General features: G+C 35.9%; 3 protein-coding genes and 1 long non-coding RNA gene across 8 annotated transcripts; 1 reads left to right on the plus strand and 3 right to left on the minus strand.

Moving 5' to 3' along the window:
• Positions 1-1511: 1511 nt before the first annotated feature.
• LOC111463403 (V-type proton ATPase subunit H-like) lies at positions 1512-9638 on the minus strand. 3 transcript variants are annotated; one of them, XM_023107333.1, is made up of 12 exons: positions 9547-9638; positions 9193-9263; positions 7322-7447; positions 7070-7172; positions 6806-6878; positions 6334-6399; positions 6086-6203; positions 3821-3982; positions 3515-3640; positions 3146-3271; positions 2085-2264; positions 1512-1970 (listed from the first exon to the last, which is right to left on the minus strand). In XM_023107333.1, the coding sequence occupies exons 2-12, from the start codon at positions 9226-9228 to the stop codon at positions 1722-1724; spliced, it is 1365 nt and encodes a 454-aa protein (XP_022963101.1). In that variant the 5' UTR covers positions 9229-9263; positions 9547-9638; the 3' UTR covers positions 1512-1721. The 3 variants fall into 3 exon arrangements, with proteins under 3 accessions (XP_022963101.1, XP_022963103.1, XP_022963102.1); XM_023107335.1 differs by having other exon boundaries at positions 9496-9558; XM_023107334.1 differs by lacking the exon at positions 9547-9638 and having other exon boundaries at positions 9193-9481.
• Positions 8188-9180, minus strand: LOC111463404. Its single transcript, XR_002713881.1, has 2 exons — positions 9087-9180; positions 8188-9038 (listed from the first exon to the last, which is right to left on the minus strand). It is a non-coding gene; the product is annotated as an uncharacterized LOC111463404 (long non-coding RNA).
• A 1534-nt stretch (positions 9639-11172) lies between the features above and the next one.
• On the minus strand, positions 11173-14693 carry LOC111463511 (50S ribosomal protein L21, mitochondrial-like). Of its 3 annotated transcripts, XM_023107471.1 has the most exons (7): positions 14537-14693; positions 14062-14206; positions 13333-13858; positions 13181-13261; positions 12267-12368; positions 11541-11615; positions 11173-11444 (listed from the first exon to the last, which is right to left on the minus strand). In XM_023107471.1, exons 3-7 carry the CDS (start codon positions 13780-13782, stop codon positions 11331-11333), a joined length of 822 nt encoding a protein of 273 aa, XP_022963239.1. In that variant the 5' UTR covers positions 13783-13858; positions 14062-14206; positions 14537-14693; the 3' UTR covers positions 11173-11330. The 3 variants fall into 3 exon arrangements, with proteins under 3 accessions (XP_022963239.1, XP_022963238.1, XP_022963236.1); XM_023107470.1 differs by lacking the exon at positions 14062-14206; XM_023107468.1 differs by having other exon boundaries at positions 13333-14206.
• Positions 14694-18234: 3541 nt separating this feature from the next.
• Positions 18235-20530, plus strand: LOC111463510 (gibberellin 20 oxidase 1-D-like). The gene is made up of 3 exons (XM_023107467.1): positions 18235-18790; positions 18863-19184; positions 19977-20530. Exons 1-3 carry the CDS (start codon positions 18270-18272, stop codon positions 20247-20249), a joined length of 1116 nt encoding a protein of 371 aa, XP_022963235.1. The 5' UTR covers positions 18235-18269; the 3' UTR covers positions 20250-20530.
• The last annotated feature ends 118 nt before the right edge of the window (positions 20531-20648 follow it).

The raw sequence follows: 20648 nt of genomic DNA on the forward strand, positions 1-20648 counted from the left end.
AGAGATCTCCTTTTATTTTCCGATCAAATAAATTTAGTACGAATATCAACAATCATCAGTCTAACCAACGCCAATACATCTAAATATAAAATCATAGTATTGTAATAGAATGAACGATCTGCGATCGATTACTTCAGAGCTTCAAAAGCGCAGGAAGCGAGAGGAAGAAGGAAGCAAAGAGAAGAGCCATGGAGGCGGCCGCAGGCAGAGCCGCCGCTCCTCGGTCGAGCACCGGAGCGGGAGCGGGAGTCGGCACTGGAGATTCCTGAGCGGAAGCGACGGCCGAGAAGACCGCCACAATGGCGAAAACAACCACGTAGAAGACCGTGGAAGTGCCGGAGATCGCCATGGAAACTGAAAGTCGAAGAAGAAAAGAGAGAGAAGTTAGGTCGAGAGAAGGTGAATCTCTTTGATATGTGATTTGTGAATTGGTGTAATAAGAGCGTCTAGCGCGGGGCATATTTATAGAGTGGGCCTGAAGGCGCGTGGACCGGCGTCCAATGCGATGGCGAAACGTGGCGTACGGAATTGGCCACGTGGAGAGTAGATGGAATAAGAAAAATAAAATAAAATAAAATAATAAATCGTATGATTTTGAATACAAATGTTCTCTTTTAATTGAAATTCTTTTTATAATTAATTTTTAATGTTAATAGATCATATTATTGACGTGACAATTAATAATTTTTATTACTGAATGATTCAGATTATTTAATAATAATATTGAGGTGAAAAATAATAAAAAAAATAAAATTATATTGGAAAGGGTAAAATTGGGAAGGTGGGAGGTGTTCAACCAAAGCAGACGAAACGGCTAAGTTTATTTTTGCCATTTCTTGACTTCAAATTCCTTTTTTGGGTTTGTTTGTTTGTTGTAATTTTCTCCAAAAGCAAACCCCTTTTCACATTCTTTTTTTTTTTTTTTTTGAAAATATAAAAATAATTTGATTTATATTTAATGCTCATTTTAATGCTAATATGACTATTTTAGCCTTCAATTTTGATTCATTTATTTGTTAGACCATAAATCGAATTTCTTTGAGTCAAATAGCATATATGAACGAGGAAATATTAACGGATTTGCGGTTGACAGACATTTTCTAAATTATGTCAACTCAACTAACTCGAAAATAGTTACAACCCATGTTAATGATACATTGTAACTTGTAAGTGTTTAATATTTAAATTTTATAAAATTTTAATGATTAATGTAACATGTATTATGGATAAATATGATTTTTTTAAATAATTAAAAAAAACTATCGAACCCAACTCAAACTGAAAATAGTCGGTTGGATTGAGTTATGAACTCTATTCAAGTTACTCGAGTCACCATCAAGTTGGTTCGAAATAGGTTTGGCCTGAAAGATTTTTCCAACCTAATCCATGCACACTCGTGATTCTTAATACACATCGTCACAAAAAAAATATAAAATAATAATAATTATTATTATTTAAGAGGCTCATATATCTCATTGAGGTCTCTTCCAACTCAATGAATAAAAACACAATGAATGAAAATGTGGCGACTTTATTCATTATGATCATGAACAATCTGGGAATGCAAGAACTGAACAAAATCTCTCATTGAATAATCACACCAAAAAATTAAGAACATAATCACTTAATAAACATAATAACCCCTCTAGAAAAAGCTCCAGCGCCCGGGATGGGGCGGGTTTATTACAACTTACATAAGCGTCTCTTACCCGAAAACCGACTTAAGCCTGCAGAAAGCTGGCATACTTGGCACCTAGGAACAGCCTTTGAATACAGAGGAGGGAATATTTGGTAACTTCAGCATTCTCATGATTCATCAGTTTCATCACTCTTTCCTTCGCCTTCAAGTCTGTCACTATAACTCTCCCAGCAGGATGGTGCTGAATGAACTGGGAAAGATCAAAACAAGCGACTGCTAGAGCCCTTGGATCACTCGACGAATCCAGAATGGTGATAAGGACCCTCAATAGCTGCATCACAAACAAAATTTACGTATTACTTTGGCTTTCGTGACTCGATATCTGTCATATATTGTACAGATCTATGAAGGATAGCAACATAATAAGCATAGCTGGGGAAAAAACCTTGAAGTCGTTCTCTTCGAAGCTTGTGATATTTTCGCGCCAGAAATTTACGTCTTTGTGCATAGGAGACCAGTCAAGATGGCCTAGAAGGACTTCTTGCTTATACTTGTCAAAAGAACTTAGTTTCTTGATGTTATCTTTCAGCCCTTCTTCTAGTTGATTCAAAGCATCCAAAAGGTCCTATTGCAGATTGGCAATCACATTTGTAAATACACTATAAAGAAGGAAAAAGAGAGAGGAGGCTAATAGATTTTCCTACTTGAGCAAGAATCGGCAGTGAACCGTGAAACGTGAACCGTGTATCGGTAAGAAACTGTTTTGAAGCTATTTTTGCAAATTTTTTATTTTACAATAGGGGAAGCGGGGAAGCGGGGTCCGTGACAATGAAAGAGACTATGGAAAGGTAAAATGTTCTCTCTAAAAACCCAGTAAAGTTCAATCACAAACCTATCTTCAGTCCCTCCAATACCCACTTTTTAGAAAGATCAAAATAGAGGACATGATAGGGAAGTTTTATCTAGAAAAGTGTTGAGGTCATAGAACAAACGTTTAGTAAACAAGATCTAACGGTCGTGAAAATATGAACCGGAAATTTCAGGAACAACGAGTGATGTCATCCATTATGCGCTCAGAAGAACATACAAGGGGTAGAAGAAAGTGAACTTATATTTGATACAGAAAGGGGGAAATGGAGGCAGAAGAGGAGAAATTGCAACGGCCCAGGCCCACCGCTAGCAAATATTGTCCTCTTTGGGCTTCCCTTTCGGGCTACCCCTCAAGCTTTTTAAAACGTGTATGCTAGGGAGAGGTTTCCACACCCTTATAAAGGGTGTTTCGTTCTCCACCCCAACCGACGTGGGATCTCACAGAAATTTTCACAGAAATTTTCAATAGAGCTAAAGGATAATACTTCAGCCATCAAAGATTTGGATAAAACACAAGTGACAATGAAATCAACCATAAAAAAGCAAACAGATCAAGAACGGTTTCTTTGATGTCAATCAATGGTGTTGGTGCATTGGCTATTATAAAGAAAATGAAAAATCTTCAACTTCTCATACCTCATCACTCCATGCTTGGGATTTCAAACTTTGAACAACTTGTGGTAGTCCGAGACCCACCATTTGAGCTCCAAATGTCCCCTTGTGAAGTAAGTTCTTTAATGTCAAAATAACGACTCGGACAACCTAGTAGAAATATCACAAACAAATTAGTAAACATTGATGTTAGAAGTTGAACATGGTAAACTAGTCAACATAGTGTACGTCGCTAATCTACTCGAAGATATGAAAGCATAAACAGAGGGTGTAACATTGCAAAGAATGTACAGGGCAGAATGAATACAAGTCAGTTATAGAAAACTAAAATATAAAGAACAGGGCGACGTGTAGCTTAATTAGATTGACACATGTACCAAACGATGGCTTCACCTTCTCTTTTGTGGAACTCTTGACGACATCAATAAGTCTTGGAAGGGTTCTGGAAGTGGCCAAGAATTCAATAGCCGGCTCATAATATGATAAAAGCCAAACACAAAAACATGTTTTATACAGAATCTGTCAGAAAAAGAACAATTAGTTTCAATGTTAAAAGCTTAATAATGGCAGATTTCAAATTAAATGGAGTAATTGAACACTGGAGACAGCTTAAAAAATGCGAACCCAGCGTTACATGATAAATATGATAAGAAATATGAAGATGAGTGCCATTGTCGAGAAGTGAACGACGACGATTACCTGAATAGATTGTTGAGTCGACGCAGGAGAAATCAAAGGGATGAGCAGCTTCACTCCATCTGCTTGGACAAAGGAGGATTTGACTTTTGGTTCCTTCAGCAGAGTTGCAAGGCAATTGACAGAAGTCTGTACAGCACGACTGGGATGTGAAGGATTCTTCAGCTATACAACATTTTAAGACCACTGTGTCATCATCAATGAAACTAGAGCGGATATGGATGACCAGCAGCTGGTCTTATTCATTACGTTTCAAAGTTCGAACGAAAGAAGCACGTACAATATGTTGGTTTATATTTATGCTTACATAACATATTTCTTTTATGGATTTTGCTGACTAAATCTCGCGTTCATACCAATTAATCACAAGTGTTAACACGGCAAATTTTTTTGAGATCTTCCAAGGTAAAAACCACAAAACAATATCGACCGAAATCATTTCCAGAATAAGTTGAGATGACCATACTTGCAATACATCAAAATATTTGTTACGGCCCAAGCCCACTGCTAGCAGATATTGTCCTCTTTGGATTTGCCCTTTCGAGCTTCCCCTCAAGGTTTTTAAAACGCGTCTGCTAGGGAGAGGTTTCCACACCCTTATAAAGAGTGTTTCGTTCTCCTCCCCAACCGAGGTGGGATCTCACAAATATATTAAGAAGTTTTCTGATTTTGTTGCATCCGGATGCCTTATGGTTGGTTTTTAAAGTTTGTTTTTTTGTTTGTTGGTGATAGTATCTTAGTTTTCTTTGAAAATTTTGAAGTAGCAATGTAACGACCCAGATCCACCGCTAGCAGATATTGTCCTCTTTGGGCTTTCCCTTTCGGGCTTCCTCTCAAGGCTTTAAAACGCGTCTGCTAGGGGAATGTTTCCACACCCTTATAAATGGTGTTTTGTTCTCCTCCCCAACCAATGTGGGACATCACAATGGTCACCACACGGAACTTAGGAAGAAATACTTGTAGGAATCGCCTTGGTATGCATGCATGCTAGATTAGTTTCCTTAGTTGATTAGACTTTTCTATGTTATTAGTTTAAGTTGCAAAGTACATGATCTATGACAAGTTAAACATGTTTTATGCTTCCGCTTTGTGTGCAATTGTTTATGCATGCTAAGAGGAGGATGGGAGAATTGTGAACTCTGCGTTCCGGGTGTTGATGGATGTTATCACCCCGTTGAGCATAATTTCCTATCTTTGCATAAACTGTATAATGTATGTGATTCTTGATACTTGCTTCTTTTTGGAAATGTTTAGGAGACGATGTAATGTTTAGGAACGTTTTAGGAATAAGCCTAGGGATCCAAGATTAGAGTGGCCAGCCACTGAGCCTAGATCGACCCCTCCCCTAGGAGTTTAGCAGATTACCACGGTAAACATAGTGCCTTAGGGATGTTCATAGGCTGCTAGTTGTTTGAACGGTGTCTATAGTTTCGTGAGAGGACCAGAGGTCCTGATCAGTTATTACTGCTCCTAGCCGTTTCGCATGGCAAATGTGCCCCACGTAGTATAGTCCATTGGCTGCATGGGAATGGGTTGGGTTGTGGGGGACTATTATGGGCTTAGGAGGTATTCACCACACCCCTAGGCAAGATACCATGTGGTCTCAATTAGCCAGGTAGAGGTAGTGCCTCGTAGAGAGACATCGGTCAGTCCAACTTAGCATAAGGAACTCCTAGGTACCAAACGAGAGGACGGAGAACAATAGAAGTCCCAAGGGGAAACCCTAAGGGGCTAAGATTAGAACTAGACGTCCTAAAGCCAACGAGAAACCCGTGTTGACTGTTAAGCTTAGGATACGATGAGAGCCTACAAGTAGGTGGCCTACTGGGTATAATTTTATACTCATTCTTGCTATCTCTTTTTTTTTTTTTTTTTCAGGTACGTGAGGTGTTGGGTTGAGGTAGGGCGTGATCAGAGGGGCGAATTGTCACGGAGGAATGCATGTCCCGGGGCGTCAATCTAGTATTTTCTTTTGCATTTAGATTTTTCACATTTTTGTTTTTTGGAACTTTCATTTGTTGAATCTTGGTATTGAAATTTCCGGTTTTAGAAATAAATGATTTCGCCTTTACACCTTCTCAACTTTTTCTTTGCATACACATTATCTTTTGAGTCACGGCTTAGAGTAAAATATCGGGTCGTGACAAGCAATCAGTTCGAAAAGAAAAATTGTTTTTCATATCAAAAAGAAAAAGTCTCAGTCTTTCCTTATGTTACAGGCTCTCGACATCCAAGGAATGGTAAAGGTATTGAACAAAAGCAGCATACCTGTGCACAAAGCCATTTCACCAGTCCATCCAAAACATCATCAATGGTAGTAATTTTCCTCTTGGAGTTCGAGGCATCACCATTTGCATAACTGCCATCATGTGTTTTTTTTCTAGCACTAATGTTATAAGAAAGAAATTAAATCATGCCATAAGGTTTATATAAATCATACATACACGCATATACCCGCCTGCACGCACAACAGTTTCCTAAATAATATATGGTGGAAAATATTTCCAAAAGTGTACCTCACTATCAGAGCAAGTATATTACAGCTCTTCTCCTGTATGAACCAATTGCCCTTCCAAAGCAATCTGAAATACACAAGAAATATAAATTATGTGAAGCGAAACTCCCAAAACCAAAAAATGAAAGCAGAAATCGGAGACTTTTTTTCTGGGGAAGGTTATAAAGATTCGGAAAAAAGTGTACGAAAATTTTGCGTAACTGGATGTAAATTATGTTACACATGTAGGTTGTAAAGCTTGGTTGAAGTTCAACCATTTGGGGCCATGAAGTTATGTTACGCTATACAGTGGAACAATGAAACGAAACTTGGTCGAGAAACAATGTAGCTTGTAAGCAAAGAATGTAATAACACGGCAAAAAAAGCACAAAACAAATGATCTGTCGAAATTACGGAGTCCAACATTCGTGCAATGAAATGTACGGTTAACATAAAATATTGTGCATAAAGCCATGCTTGAACCTCATACATACCTTAGGAAAGGTTCATAAGTATCTTCACTAGCAAGAGAATCATCATGGAACAATCTTGCTCTTTTTGGGTTTGCTGCCAAAGCATTTACCATTTATCAGATAATCATTAAATATTAAAACAGTTTTAGAAGATTTCTTGGTACTAATTTTGTTATGAATTTGATGATTTAATAGAAAGTATAATTTTGAATCATTTAAACTTCTTCTGATGATTATCCGAAACATAATCATAAAGTACTGTTGATATAAAAGTCATTGCGTTACCTGTAAGCATTTCGTCGATTAATGCTAAAACATATTCCACTGTTTCTTCCTTAAATATATCTCGTAAAATGCTAACAAATACACGAACATAAGCTGGACCATCCTGCAAAATCCAATGGCACTTAGTATTACGAGATACTGTAAAGAAAATCATTCCTAATTTTCCAAACAAAATTTCAATCACAAAAAACGAATGATAACTTGATGAATCATGTTATGAAAATAGATCAGGCATGTATGAGGGAAAATTACATCATCCAACAACTGTGCCCTGTAACTCTCTGGTCTGTTATCGTAACGCCTTAACAGCTGAAGGCTTGTTCCATTGATAAGTTTAGTAGTCATGTATGTCTCCCATGGAATGTCCCTTGTGAGAACCTTTCACAATTAGAGAAAAAAATGTTAATGATGTAGTTGTTGAACAAAATCATCTGAGGTGAAATGATAAAATCCAATTACTATGATAATTCGACCTCATAAATCATATTCGGAAAGAACTTCTATTCTTCTAGAACAATAATAATTATACAATCATTCAAAACCGAACAAAAGACTTGCGCCTCAAATTTCCAACATAAAATTGGAGAAGATGAAGCCAATGGGTTCAAAGGTTGTTAAAGATCAAGGGAATTTGAATCATCCAATAACAGTAATTTTTTCTAATAAGAAATAATTTCATTAATTGAATGAAATTACACAAGGGAGATCCAAGTCAAGGAAACGAAACATCCATACTACTTTCTTTTCCTTCATGAGAGGATAGCCCACCAAAGTGTAAGAGAGGATGGTGGTGGGATCCCTCGGAAGAGTCGTTGTCCAGCCAAAAGGGGATAGATCCAATAATTGTAACATCATAAGGCCATTTCATAATCGTGTTATAAGAGACGAAACTTTCACAATCAATGTGAATAACACTATTCGATGTCCATCAGAGAAGCAGATGTGGCATTAAATCAATCAAGCTGACAGAAACATTTCAGAAGAAAACATAGAAATGCTGTTCGTAGAATGGAATGACATACTACCTTCGAGTCGAGCGTGTTCATAGCAGATGACTAGTAATCAACACCTAGAAGTATCAGACAAAAGGAAAGGAATATTGAACCTATGAACTCGAGTTTTTTTTTTTTTTTTTTTTTTGCTGCTGCTAGAATCACTGCTCAAATCACTACTCAAAGGACAGCCTAGAAGGACTTTTAAGATCTTCCCACTACTAGCAAAACCTTTTTTGAATCCCTCCCTCACCCCCGACCCTGACCCCAAGAATCACCTTAAAAAGAAAACCTTCTTGATGAATCAGGTTTATTTCTTTTCCCTATCTCGGGATCCAAAAAGACAGCAAACAAAAAGGGGCGTCAAATGAGAAAACTAGAAAAATTAGCATCAAGTATCAGTTACAAGAAAAATCCTATTTAGAAAGGCTTCTATAAGGGCTCCTCATGACCTCTGTGACAAATATAAGCTGGAACATCAGAGACCTCAGAGTATTCAAGAACAGGAATGTATGGAAACAACGGCGCTTTTTGCCAGGAAATTTTGTGGTTTTTTCTAGTATTTCTTTCTTTTTGACGATGAAACCGGTGTTTATCAAAAGAACAATCATAACGATGATTCACAGGAGAAAATCCCAGATTCTTTATGTAACTTTATCCTAATACCCGCTCCAGATCATGTATTGGATCACCCAATTGAAGTGACTAGTAGAATTCAGACTTGAAAATATTAAACAAAGGAAACTCTCAGAACAAACAACTCGTTTTTCCTCATTTCAATTTCTTGATCGAGTTCAATTTTCTAATGAATGCAATTAATATATTCAGATGAACAGCAATCTTCGATCCTATAAGAAATTTGCGATGATTTACAGCCCATAACTAATGAGTAATGACAAATTGTTGGATCATTGACCAAACTACTCAAAAACATAACATTCAATCACCATGGACGTAGTTACACTCGCGCCACCCAACTAACAAACTGTATAAAAGAATCGACCATCAATTACACCTTGCCCCACCGAAGAAATCAAATCATCTAGAGTGCTACTAATTACCATCTAAACCCACTTCAGAATCAAATCTAAGAAGGCAGAAAGAAAACAATAAGGAGATCCGATCACCAACCTGCTCAGTGCTAAGCTCAGCCTGGTCAATTGCCATCGCAACTTCCGCTTCCAATTACACTGCCGGCAACGCTGCAGATCAAGCAATCAGATCAAACCCCAAAAATTGAACTCAAATTTGCTTGACAAACGAGAGGAAAACTTCAGGTATTGTTTCAAAACACATCAAAATCTCCAACTCCCAGCGACTCCGAAGATGTAAAATCGAAATTGCTTCAACCAAAAAATCTCTCCAAAATTAAGGGTAGATAGAAAATACTGATAACTTTCCATCGAATGGGTTAAAAGAAAGAGAGAAAAAAACCTTATCCCAATTCAGTAAGGAAAAAAAATAGCCGCGAAATCAAAAGCTTACAATTTGCGAAGAGGGTGACTCGAATTAGCTTGTCCAGTTCGTTTTTTTCCCTTTTAACTTCCTTTTTTCTTGAAGCACGGGAGTGAAAGACAGACCCGTCCAGCCAAAAATGATATATAATATATATGTATGTATATATATGTATGTATGTATGTATATGTATGTATGTATATGTATATATGTATCAATCTCAAACTGCCCATTTTCAATCTATATTTCTCATCAATTTTCAAATTATTTTTAGAAATATTTTATTTAAAAACTTTATATTTATTTGTCTAAATAAAATTGTGCTCGTAGTACTGCATTGAATTAAGTGTACACAAAACGAAGGTATATACAACTACCGTGTATCAATTTCAAATATAAAATTATACTATTTGATCGTTTTAACTCAATTTCGCAATTGCAGATGTTATTTTAGTTCAACAATATATGGAATATATTTAACTCAATTTCGCAATTGCAGATGTTATTTTAGTTCAACAATATATGGAATATATAGAATAAGAGAATTCAAATATTTGGCGTCTAAATTGACATAATTACATCCAGTAAGAAACTACGTAATTATTAGAAATATTTGAAAAATGCTTCATTTTTTTTTTCTACAATTCTATTTACATAGCCTAATGTTGTAAACAATCAATTGAATAATGTATAAAATAAAATGAATAAAAAGTTCATATTAGCATGATACTTAAGAAATTTTCCCAAAGACGGGGAGGTGAGTGTGGAAAGTTAGGGGTAGTGTTGTTTAGACGCAGTGTGGCATCTTTTGATGGCAAAGTAAGAGAATAGAATTCCTGCTAAAAGATAAAAGGAAGCATATAAAATATGTAATTTGTTCATGAGGGTGGGTCGTTCACTTTCACGGAACTGAACTCAATAATTTCAAACGTGTCTTGATCCTACCACAAAGACTTCAAAGTAGATGACAAGCCAATTATTTAAGTAGCTTTGATCAAACTAGCTTGTAAAACGATTCAATCCGAGGTTTCAAAACAATTTTCTTTTACTCTTGATCAAAGTAATCAATTCCTAAATTTTCACTTAGATTAACTACTTATCGTTTTGGAGTTTTGGGATATTTTAGATCTAAAAGTCTTGTTCATTAGCAAGATTGTTAGATCAAAATTTCCAAGAGTATCATATCACAACTTCAACCAATCAATTTGAACCAAACTATAGATAAAACACTAATTACCATCTTAAACATCAATTATGGCAATTACAACATAACTCTACAGAAAAGACACTAATTATCATCCTAAACGTCAATAGTTCACTATGATCACCACGATGTATAAACAGACCTTCACCCACACAAATAATCTGGTTTTGGGAGGGGAAGCCCAGATCCAATGAAACTAGTAAATTATTCAATCCATAAAATTACAAAAGAAATAATTCAGGTTCCAGATCCTTGTGCAGAGGAAATAAAAGCAAACATATGCATTGAATGTATGATCCAGGAAAGGTCTAAAAAATTATGAACATACCAAATCTGAGTACAACAAACTCAAGATGAACCATACATAATTATGGAATAATCTTATTTGATGCAATTTCAACTTATTGACAAATGTATGATGACAACAATTTTTTAAATAGAAAAGGTCAAGGAACAAAAAGGATGGGAATCATAGTAAAGTGCCATTCCTACAAAACATGCCTAAGACGCACTATCAAAGAATTAGAATCAAGTATAGTATATCATATGACATCAGAAAAAGCTACACCCATTTAGCAGTTCCAGTTAGTTAGAATCATGGAACCTTCTTCTAAGCAGCTACTGCAAATTTTTCTTGCTTCTTATCAGCTGTTTTTGAAGGCTTTCCAATGTTTTCTGGTTTGTCAATACCTTGGATATCGATGATCCTCAACTTTGTTAATTCCTAAGATATAAAATGTTGCCAGAAAGGATCATCAGAAAACTAGGATAATAAACTTTTTACTTCTTTCTGGAAAGTCTGGATAGGAATAGGATATACCTGGCGGTGTCCTTTGGTTCGGCGGTAATTCTTCCTCCTTTTTTTCTTGAAGATGATTATTTTTGCATCTAAGGCCTTCAGAAAAGGAGGAAAAAGCATTCAGATCTTACGAATTGGAACACAAATTTGAGAATTGGACTTTCAAGAAATATGTCGTTGGGACTTTGAAACAAATAAAGAGAGCCAGGAAAGAAAAATTTACACTCAGCAGACCAACCAGAGTCGCAGAGCAACACAGTTAATATGATATGATCATAGAAAATAAAGTACTGCAACATATTACACTTATTGCCAACTCGGCTAATTCATATACGAAAGCCCTCTGTCATTCACAAATTTTTTAAGCAATAATTGCTCGAAGAAATTGCCTTTTGAATTCTTCTGAACATTGTAAAGTCTCCAGATTTTATTATTTTCTTCTAACCTGATGGATATAATAAAACTAGAATGTAAATCTTTCCCCCTGACTAACAAATTGGATCTTCCTATTTTATCAATTGCGTTGTCTAAATCCATTTAATGTATAAGTTCCCAAATGCGGCTAAGACTAGAAGTATATTTAATAAAGCGCATAAAGAACTAGAGAACTAGTCCTTAAAAAATGCATTGCAATGGTCCACGAGAATCACTAGAGAACAATGCACATCAGAAAGAACACAACAGTAAAGTTGTTTATAATATAATGCATTAACAACAAAAAGCAAATAGTTTTGCCGTCACGCTTACATGTTCCTCAACAACTGCTTGAACAACTGCACTTGGGATTGTTGGCCTGCCTACAATCGTTTGGCTACTTGAGCCAAGCATGAGGACCCTATTCAATATCAACTGCAAAAGATAAATCCATTTATTAAAAAAGAAAATTCATTAAAGCTTGCTCAAGATGAAGTACAGAAAAGGTTAAAAAATTCAACACATAATCAGAATCCTAAACTGGGCAAGATATAACAACAAACATGAGAAAATCTACAAAAGCGCATTCAAGTCTGACAAGGAAAATGGGGCAATAGAAATTGCAGAAAAGATCCTCTTGTGCTCACAAGTGAGTAACAATAACTTAAATAAAAGCTACCAAAAGATAAATTTCATATTTTCCTCGTTCTTTAATTTGCTTGAAGCGATACTTCTCATGAAACAAAGTACATGACTACTTAATTTAGCCTCGTCTATGACAACCTGAAGGGTGCAACTTTTCATGTATGTAAAACAGTTGCTTTTTAGAAGCCTTTCTAAGCTTTCACACACTGTCCCAAAAAAGGGCTCTTCTATACTAATTCACCCAAAAACTGCTCTGCAGCCTATCAAATTAATGTTTAAGTCGAATCTTTGTAACCATCAAACATCATAGAAGTACCACAAACTTTAGCTTAGTTAATTACAACCTGGAAACAATAGCAGAATATAAAAAATATGAGTACAGTCTTAAATCAAACAACATTTTAATTCTAGGTCCCAAAAATTGCTTCCGTGTTCAACGCCATTTAAAGAGGCAGTGTCAAAACAGATGGAGGGCTCATTCAAGCGGGAGACCATGTAGAACATGGACGAAGGCTAGGATGCAAGTTTTAAAAAAAAGAAGAAAAAAAGAAATTACGATAACTGAAACATCCACAATGGAAAATGGAATAGGAGTTACGAACCTTGTCATTCACATCGCAGAATTTTAATCTTTCGGTAAAAATACTGTCTCCATTGCTAACCTTGAATTGGTGTGAGCCAATCTACAGAAACAGCCAAAAGAAAAGAGTGCATAAATTCAAAAAACTCATGAAGCCATGCCACAAGTTTGTACCTGAACAACAGCAAAAACAGGCTCATAACCCTTGAAAACGCCATCAGATCGATCAAGTGGCCCAACTACTTTATATCCAATATCAGCCGCTTCTGCCTCCTTCTCCTCCTTTGTATACTCCTTCTGCATACCCCTACTCAACCCCGAAATACCATCATCCTCACTACTATCATATGCTTCTTCATCTTCATCTTCATCTTCATCTTCATCTTCTTCAGTATCATCATCGTCATTGCCATTACGACTATCAGATGAGAGATATTGGGAGTGTGGCCAGCACTTACACAAAGGATCAGTTTTAGTACAAAGATAGGTTGATGTAGAGGCACGTGTATGGTAATTCTGGTAGAGGAAGGAAGATGTGATTTTCAGCGAGTGGATATATGGCTTTCCAGAAAAAATGGCCGAGGCATGACGAGTTAGTACTTGTACACACCGTCTGTTTGCCATGGCGGTGGTCGTTATGGCCTTTGACTTATAGTTCACTACTCTACACAAGCTGCATCAATCTTCTAACCTTCTCAATCTGCAGACAGAAAATAAAAACATAACTAAACCAACGTTTCCTAGAAGTCTAACACTCTTATCCATGTTGAAAACATAGAAGTTTTTGCAATCCAGATTCAATTCAGTTTTTTGTTATAATATAAAAAATGATCGTCGGCTTGATCATATGGATAAGCGGGATCAATCCAAACATTATTTAGAAACTCAGGCAGTTTGATTCACTCTGGTTCGGGTTTATTGGTCAAGTTCATCAATCCTCAACTTTCCCGCTTTCTTCTTCTCCGCAATAGCAACATCGCTCTTCCTCTCTGCTCTAACATCATTCGCGCGGCGAGCGGCGACAGCAAGGCAACAAGGAGTAGAAATGCTTCAATGCGGCAAGGACATGCAAAATAATGAAATCAAACCCTAATTACCAAAGGGTGAGGCGGCTTAATACACACAAGGCGAGCTCGAAACATGGAGACAGAAAAGGAAGAATGTCAACTCGCACAACCCGCAACAAGGATAGAGGATCAATTCAAATCAACGAAACTCAGATTAGAGCAAAGAGAAATCTGATCTAACCCACCTCCAATCTCAAAACCACAGCAAAAGACGAGGAACAAGATTTACACATAATTTTCCAGAACCAAATGATCATTTTCAAAGTAAGACAGTGAGAGATAGAGATTTTTTGAAAATTCAAGAAACTTACAGAGGATAGTCGACGGTTCTTGCAGGACGGAGGAGGAAGCCCACAGGTGCAACATTATGGCCGTCGGTGGTGGAGACGATAGCTGGAGGTGAGGGTTTTGGGACCTGTGAGTGAGGGTTTTTGGATTCAACGACGGTCTTACTTTCAAAAATTCTTAAAATTATAAATTTACTGACCTTTTAATTGAGTTATTTTGTAGAGCTTTTTTTTTATTATTATTATTTTAAATTTTATAAATTTATTAAACATTTAAAATTCTAAAATTTATTAAATATAAAACTAAAAAAAAAAAATTAAATTTATAATTTAACCACGTCTAATAAATTTTTAATGATAAAAAATGTTGATAAATTGTTACCACCGTCCTAAAAGTTCTTTAAATCATAAATTTTAATTTTATGTATAAACTTTTAAATTTATTAGATACTAAATTAAAAATTAAAATATATTAAATATAAAATTTAAAAGTTACGTCTCGAGTTCTTGTTTAGTTTCTATTTAATTTTTGTGGAGATTGGAGTGGAAATTTCCAATTTAGATTTTTAAATTAAAAAAAAAACTAATAAAATTAAATATTGTATTATACTCATGTTAGGTTGTACTTGGCTCACAAGCTGGTGTTAGGAAAGGTTCAAGATGGTCTGGATCCATGGGCTATCCATTAATAACGATAAAGGCTTTAAGCCCATTTAAAAAGCCCAAATAGAGGCTTTGAGCCCAGTTTAAAAGCCCAACGTTTAAGCCCATATTGGGTTCATGTATATCAAATCATATATTTTTTGAATTATTAGTCAAATTTAAAAAAAATAATAATAATAATTATATTAAAATTAATCTTACATTTAAATAGATTATTATTTAATTATTTTATGTCAATTTGAACATGGTTCAGAATAAAAAAGAAATAATAATAAATAAAGTGAAGACAAAGAAACAATTTATTGATATATTATTAAATGTTGGGTTGAAATAATGTTCCCTTTCTTATGTTCCACAAAACCCCACCCCAACCCAAGGCTAATAAATTATTGAAAGGCACTTGTATTGTATTTACCATCTCAATAAATAAATAAATAAATAAAAATTAATTATTGGGTTCTAAATTAGTCAATAAATCTAAGTGGGGGCAGATGTGTAATTGTCACACCAAACTTTTCCTAGGCTGACGACTTAGCTTCACGTGGACATAGCACCTGGGAAGATCCATTACGCAAATTATTTAATGCTCTTGTCTTCGTCCTCCCCTCCACATCATTACACATATTATTAATTTTTTTTAAAAAAAATACTTACCATTTTATTCTCGGTCTATTCTAAAAAAAATAAAATTTATAAACCAGACAATATTTATTAGTAGTGAGCCTGAGTCATTATATATTATAACAGAGTGCGACTAGGGTGGTGTGTCGGCGAAGACACTCGGTCCTAAGGGGGTGGACTGTGAGATCCCACGTCGATTTGAGATGGCAACGAAACATTTCTTATAAAGACATGGAAACCTGTAACACTCTAATTTTCTTAATCTTTATAAATGATATCAGAGTCAGACACCGAGCAGTGTGTTAGCGAAGACATTGTGAGATACCACATCGATTGAGGAGGAGAATGAATCAGTGTTTATAAGGGTGTGTAAACCTTCAAAATCTTGATAGAATGTCTACAGATGACAATATATGCTGTTGGTGGGCTTGGGCTGTTACAAAATCTATCCCTAGTGAACGTGTTTTAGAACTGTGAAGTTAACGACAGTATATGACGGGTCAAATCAGACAATATCCGCTATTTTTTACAAATTTAAACTAAATTGTTTGTTGGAATAAAATAGGATAAAGGTAGAATCTTTCACATGAAGAACCAAAAATGAAATTCTTTGTGGAATCTTAGACCATTCTAGACTCAAAATGTTATTGGTGTAGACTACTAGAATCAGCATCTACCAAATAAATAAATAAATAAATAATATTAATAATACGAATCCCGAAATTTCCAAATTTGGAGGCAGGCCAATTAAAATTTATTTAAAAAATAAAAAAAGAAAAAAAGAAAAAGGGAGCATTTTCGCCCATACTTTTTTTTTTCCATGAGGCAAAAAAAAAAAAAAAAAAAAAAAGGAAAAAAGAGGGGGTGGGCCCACAGAACTAAGGCATATGGAACTCACGTGAGATGCACGTGCTACAGGACCGTTTGGTGGGGACAGAAATGGTTGTGGGCGCAGCGCATGGGAATAAAACCCACGTGAAGCTCTTTGGTCTGCTTCCTTGTCTCACCCTCCCTGCCCGCAGACAACCCCTCCGTTGGGCAATTTGTATCGTTCCTGGCAAACGACAACTGGACTAATTTTCTTTTGTCGGCTTCTGTCGAAAACTCTGCTCTAAATTTTATATATTTTTTTAAACCTATTTTAATTACTCCTAATTATTTTTTTTATTTTTTAAATAATCGTTTGTGACGGTGTCTTTTTTTTTTTTTTTTTTTTTTTTTTTTAATTAATCGTGAAATGAAACATAAATTTCAATGTAATATAAATTTGAAATTATTTGATAAAAATCGAGAAAAATAATTGATATAAAAATTTGAATAAATCCAAATGTTGTTGATACAAGAAAATAAACGTAAAAAATATTGCATGATAGTTTGGATTTTTTAAATTTTGAATAAAATTTTGAATTCTTAATTTAATTTCAAAATAATAATAAAAAAAAACTCTTAAACAATAAATTCAAAACTTTACTTGATTTTTAAACTATACGAAAATATAGATAATAAAATAAAAGGTGTAAATAGCATTTATAAATTTAATTCTTAAAAAAAAAAACTAAAAATCAATAAATATAAGCTATTCCAATATTTAAATCTTAAACAATAAATTCGAGATTCAACTTTTAAATTAAAAAAAAAATGGTATAATTAAATTGTTTTTTTTTCAATTATTATTATTTATAAAAGAAGGGTAAAATATAATAATTAGATTTGGAGCATATGATTAATGAAAAATTTCCAAAAATAGGATGCAGCTTGCAAATTTCAATTATAAATTTGTCTTTTGAATGTGACACACATCATGTTGTGGACAAATAAATTAAAACAATCAACTAGTTGGTTGAGCTGACCTATCACTTAGTCCAATCTTTTCATGTGTATTAAAAACTTTATATTAAGATGAAAATAATAAAAAACGCACACGTGTTAAAAAAATATTACATGGTTTCGAACATGCTCATATAGATATTTACTCGAGCGGAGCAGTTTGCCTTGACAGCTAATATAAGTATTAGAGTGAGTATCAGACTATTCAGAGGGGACTGCAGTGGGTAAGATAGTATCGGTTATGGTATTGATCAACAACATTGCCAAAGTTTATGAAGATATACCCGTATTTGAAAAAGTCGAGAGAACTCTTGTTTCTCCACCTCGTTGGGGTTTCAAAACAGATTCAACAAGATACGCATCTCTGCACATATAGTGTCGTTTTTATCCGAGTAGGTGGCTGAAACTTGTTTTTCTTGAACTAGTGGACGTGCAACTGTACCAATGCGATGAGCTTGAAGATTAGACGTTTAGGTAGCGATAATAAACATTATATCCTGGTAGCTACGTTAAAAAAACGAATATAAATAATATTATGATCGAGACACGTCGATATTTTAGGCCCATCTATTGATATGACACAATTAGCAACAATATTTAAACGAATCCAACCCCTTCAAATTCCTCTAACCCAACAAACCAAGTGATGGATTCCGCCGCAACCACCGCAATTCTGACCAACATGCTTCACAACGCCGCCGCCGCCGCCACCACCACCACCAATCTCCCAACGGAATTCCTCTGGCCACACGCCGACTTAGCCGCAAATGCCGACGACCCAGAAGAGCTTCAAGAGCCATTAATCGATTTATCCGGTTTCCGGCGAGGGGACGCGGCGGCGACAGTGGAAGCCGCCGCTCTCATCCGGCAAGCGTGTAGGAACCATGGGTTCTTCCAAGTGACGAACCATGGCATGGACCCAGATCTAATAAACGCCGCATACGAGCATGTGGAGACCATTTTCAATATGCCTTTAGTCAAGAAAATTAGTGTCCGAAAGAAGCCTGGAAGGGTGTCTGGATATTCAGGGGCCCATGCAGAGCGATTCTCCTCTAAATTGCCATGGAAAGAGACGTTTTCTTTTGAGTATTGTAGCGATGATTCTGAATGGCCTAATGTTCTTCATTACTTCAAGACCTTATTGGGGCGCGAGTTCGAGAAAACAGGGTGAGTCCTCTGTTTTTTTGTAATGACCGAGCTGTGCTCAAAATTAATAATGACTCGTGTTTATTTGTGAAGATGGGTGTACCAGAGATACTGCGAGGAGATGAAAAGAATTGGGCTAATGATAATGGAGCTTTTGGCTATAAGTTTGGGAGTTGAAAGACGGCATTATAGGGAGTTTTTTGAAGATGGGAGGTCAATAATGAGGTGTAATTATTACCCACCGTGTGAGAATGCAGGGCTGACGCTAGGGACTGGGCCGCACTGTGACCCGACGTCTCTAACAATTCTGCACCAAGACCAAGTTGGTGGCCTTGAGGTTTTTGCTAATAATAGATGGCTTTCTGTCAAGCCACGACCGGATGCTTTGGTTATTAATATTGGTGACACCTTCATGGTACCCACTCCACTCGTTGCTATTCTCCTCGTTTATTATCGTTGATTGAAGATATATGTCTTTAAAGATGTTTAATGAGCTGGGTCGGAACGGGAAAGTCTTCTTTGTTCTTGTTCTTATTCTCTCACCTTCTGTTTCATTTTTCATCTCTACGGAGCTGACTGATCTTTTGTTAAAGATTTATGTTTTTAGTGATGTCTATGACCTCGCCTATTAGAACGTTGAAGATGCATGTTTTTAGAGATGTCCACAGGGCAGGATAGAGATGGGAAAGTCTTCCGTGTCCCTATCTCCGTCTCCTATTTCATTTTCCCACTTTTAGAAATTCTCCCTTTAGTTGACGGGGAGAAATCTCTTCCTGTGTAATCGAAAATTCTCTACCCTGTTCAAGATGAGTCTTCCTAACGCTTCAATTTTAGAGGTGTCCATGGGTCAGGATAGGGATGAGAAAGACTGTCCCCGTCCCATCCTCGTCTCTTATTTCATTTCCCAACTTTGAAGAGTTATCTATTTAGCTCACGGAGAGAAATCTCTCTCTGTGTAAACTAAAATTCTCTACCCTATTCAAGATGGGTCTTCCTAAAGCCTCAATTTTAGAGGTGTCCACAGGGCAAGATAGGGACGGAAAAGTCTGTCCCTGTCCCGTCTTGTCTCTTATTTCATTTTCCAACTTTGAGAAGTTATCTAAATCTCTCCCTCATTTTCGAAATAAACGGAACTTCTCTGTCCTATTCAAGATGGATGGTTAAAGGGAGGTTTTTATATGTCTTAACTAGTTGAACGATGATGCAGGCGCTATCAAACGGGGCGTACAAGAGCTGCCTGCATAGGGCAGTGGTGAACAGGAAGAGAGAAAGGAGGTCACTGGCGTTCTTCGTGTGTCCAAAATATGATAAAGTGGTGAGACCCCCACAAGATTTGGTGGGCAGAGAAGGGCCAAGAAAGTACCCTGATTTTACATGGTCAGATCTTTTGGACTTTACACAAAACCATTATAGAGCTGATGTTGCTACACTCCAAAGCTTTGTTCATTGGCTTCGACCCTCCCATTCCCCTTCCTTTTAACGACCCGTCCCGGCTATCTCTATTCTTTTAAAAATTACAATATTACAAAATTATCTAGAAATTGACGTACTCGAACACTATTCTTTTATTCTTGTCACTGTTATATCGTTTCAGGTTACCATCGTGTCGAGAAAATATTCGAAAGTTTTTACACAATTTTCTACTTTGTTCTTATTGATATTCTCCTTTTTATTGTCTCTGCCCAATGCTTTGTCCTTGTGTTTGTTTGTATATTGCTTTTGGAGGGTCTTACCTAAATGCTAGTAATGATGCTGCTGCAATTTTGGCTGTTTTATTCCATTTCTTCTTGTGGTAATAATGCTTTTTTTTTTTTTTTTTTTTTTTTTTTTTTTTTTTTTAACTCTTCCAAGTGGGTGCTTGTTTTGTTTGTTCATTTTG

Source organism: Cucurbita moschata, unplaced genomic scaffold (genome assembly GCF_002738365.1).
Source record: "Cucurbita moschata cultivar Rifu unplaced genomic scaffold, Cmos_1.0 Cmo_Scf00028, whole genome shotgun sequence".
Classification (NCBI taxonomy): Eukaryota; Viridiplantae; Streptophyta; class Magnoliopsida; order Cucurbitales; family Cucurbitaceae; genus Cucurbita; species Cucurbita moschata.

Coding starts and splice junctions, on each gene's coding strand:
- LOC111463510 (XM_023107467.1), top strand. CDS start 18,270: ATGGATTCCGCCGCAACCACCGCAATTCTGACCAACATGCTTCACAAC. Junction 18,791..18,862: donor CGCGAGTTCGAGAAAACAGG/GTGAGTCCTCTG, acceptor TTATTTGTGAAG/ATGGGTGTACCAGAGATACT. Junction 19,185..19,976: donor ATATTGGTGACACCTTCATG/GTACCCACTCCA, acceptor ACGATGATGCAG/GCGCTATCAAACGGGGCGTA.
- LOC111463511 (XM_023107470.1), bottom strand. CDS start 13,782: ATGGCAAACAGACGGTGTGTACAAGTACTAACTCGTCATGCCTCGGCC. Junction 13,262..13,332: donor CTGTTTTTGCTGTTGTTCAG/GTACAAACTTGT, acceptor CTGTTTCTGTAG/ATTGGCTCACACCAATTCAA. Junction 12,369..13,180: donor TCTGCGATGTGAATGACAAG/GTTCGTAACTCC, acceptor TATCTTTTGCAG/TTGATATTGAATAGGGTCCT.
- LOC111463403 (XM_023107333.1), bottom strand. CDS start 9,228: ATGGCAATTGACCAGGCTGAGCTTAGCACTGAGCAG. Junction 6,879..7,069: donor AATCGACGAAATGCTTACAG/GTAACGCAATGA, acceptor ATGCTTTGGCAG/CAAACCCAAAAAGAGCAAGA. Junction 3,983..6,085: donor TGAAATGGCTTTGTGCACAG/GTATGCTGCTTT, acceptor AATGTTGTATAG/CTGAAGAATCCTTCACATCC.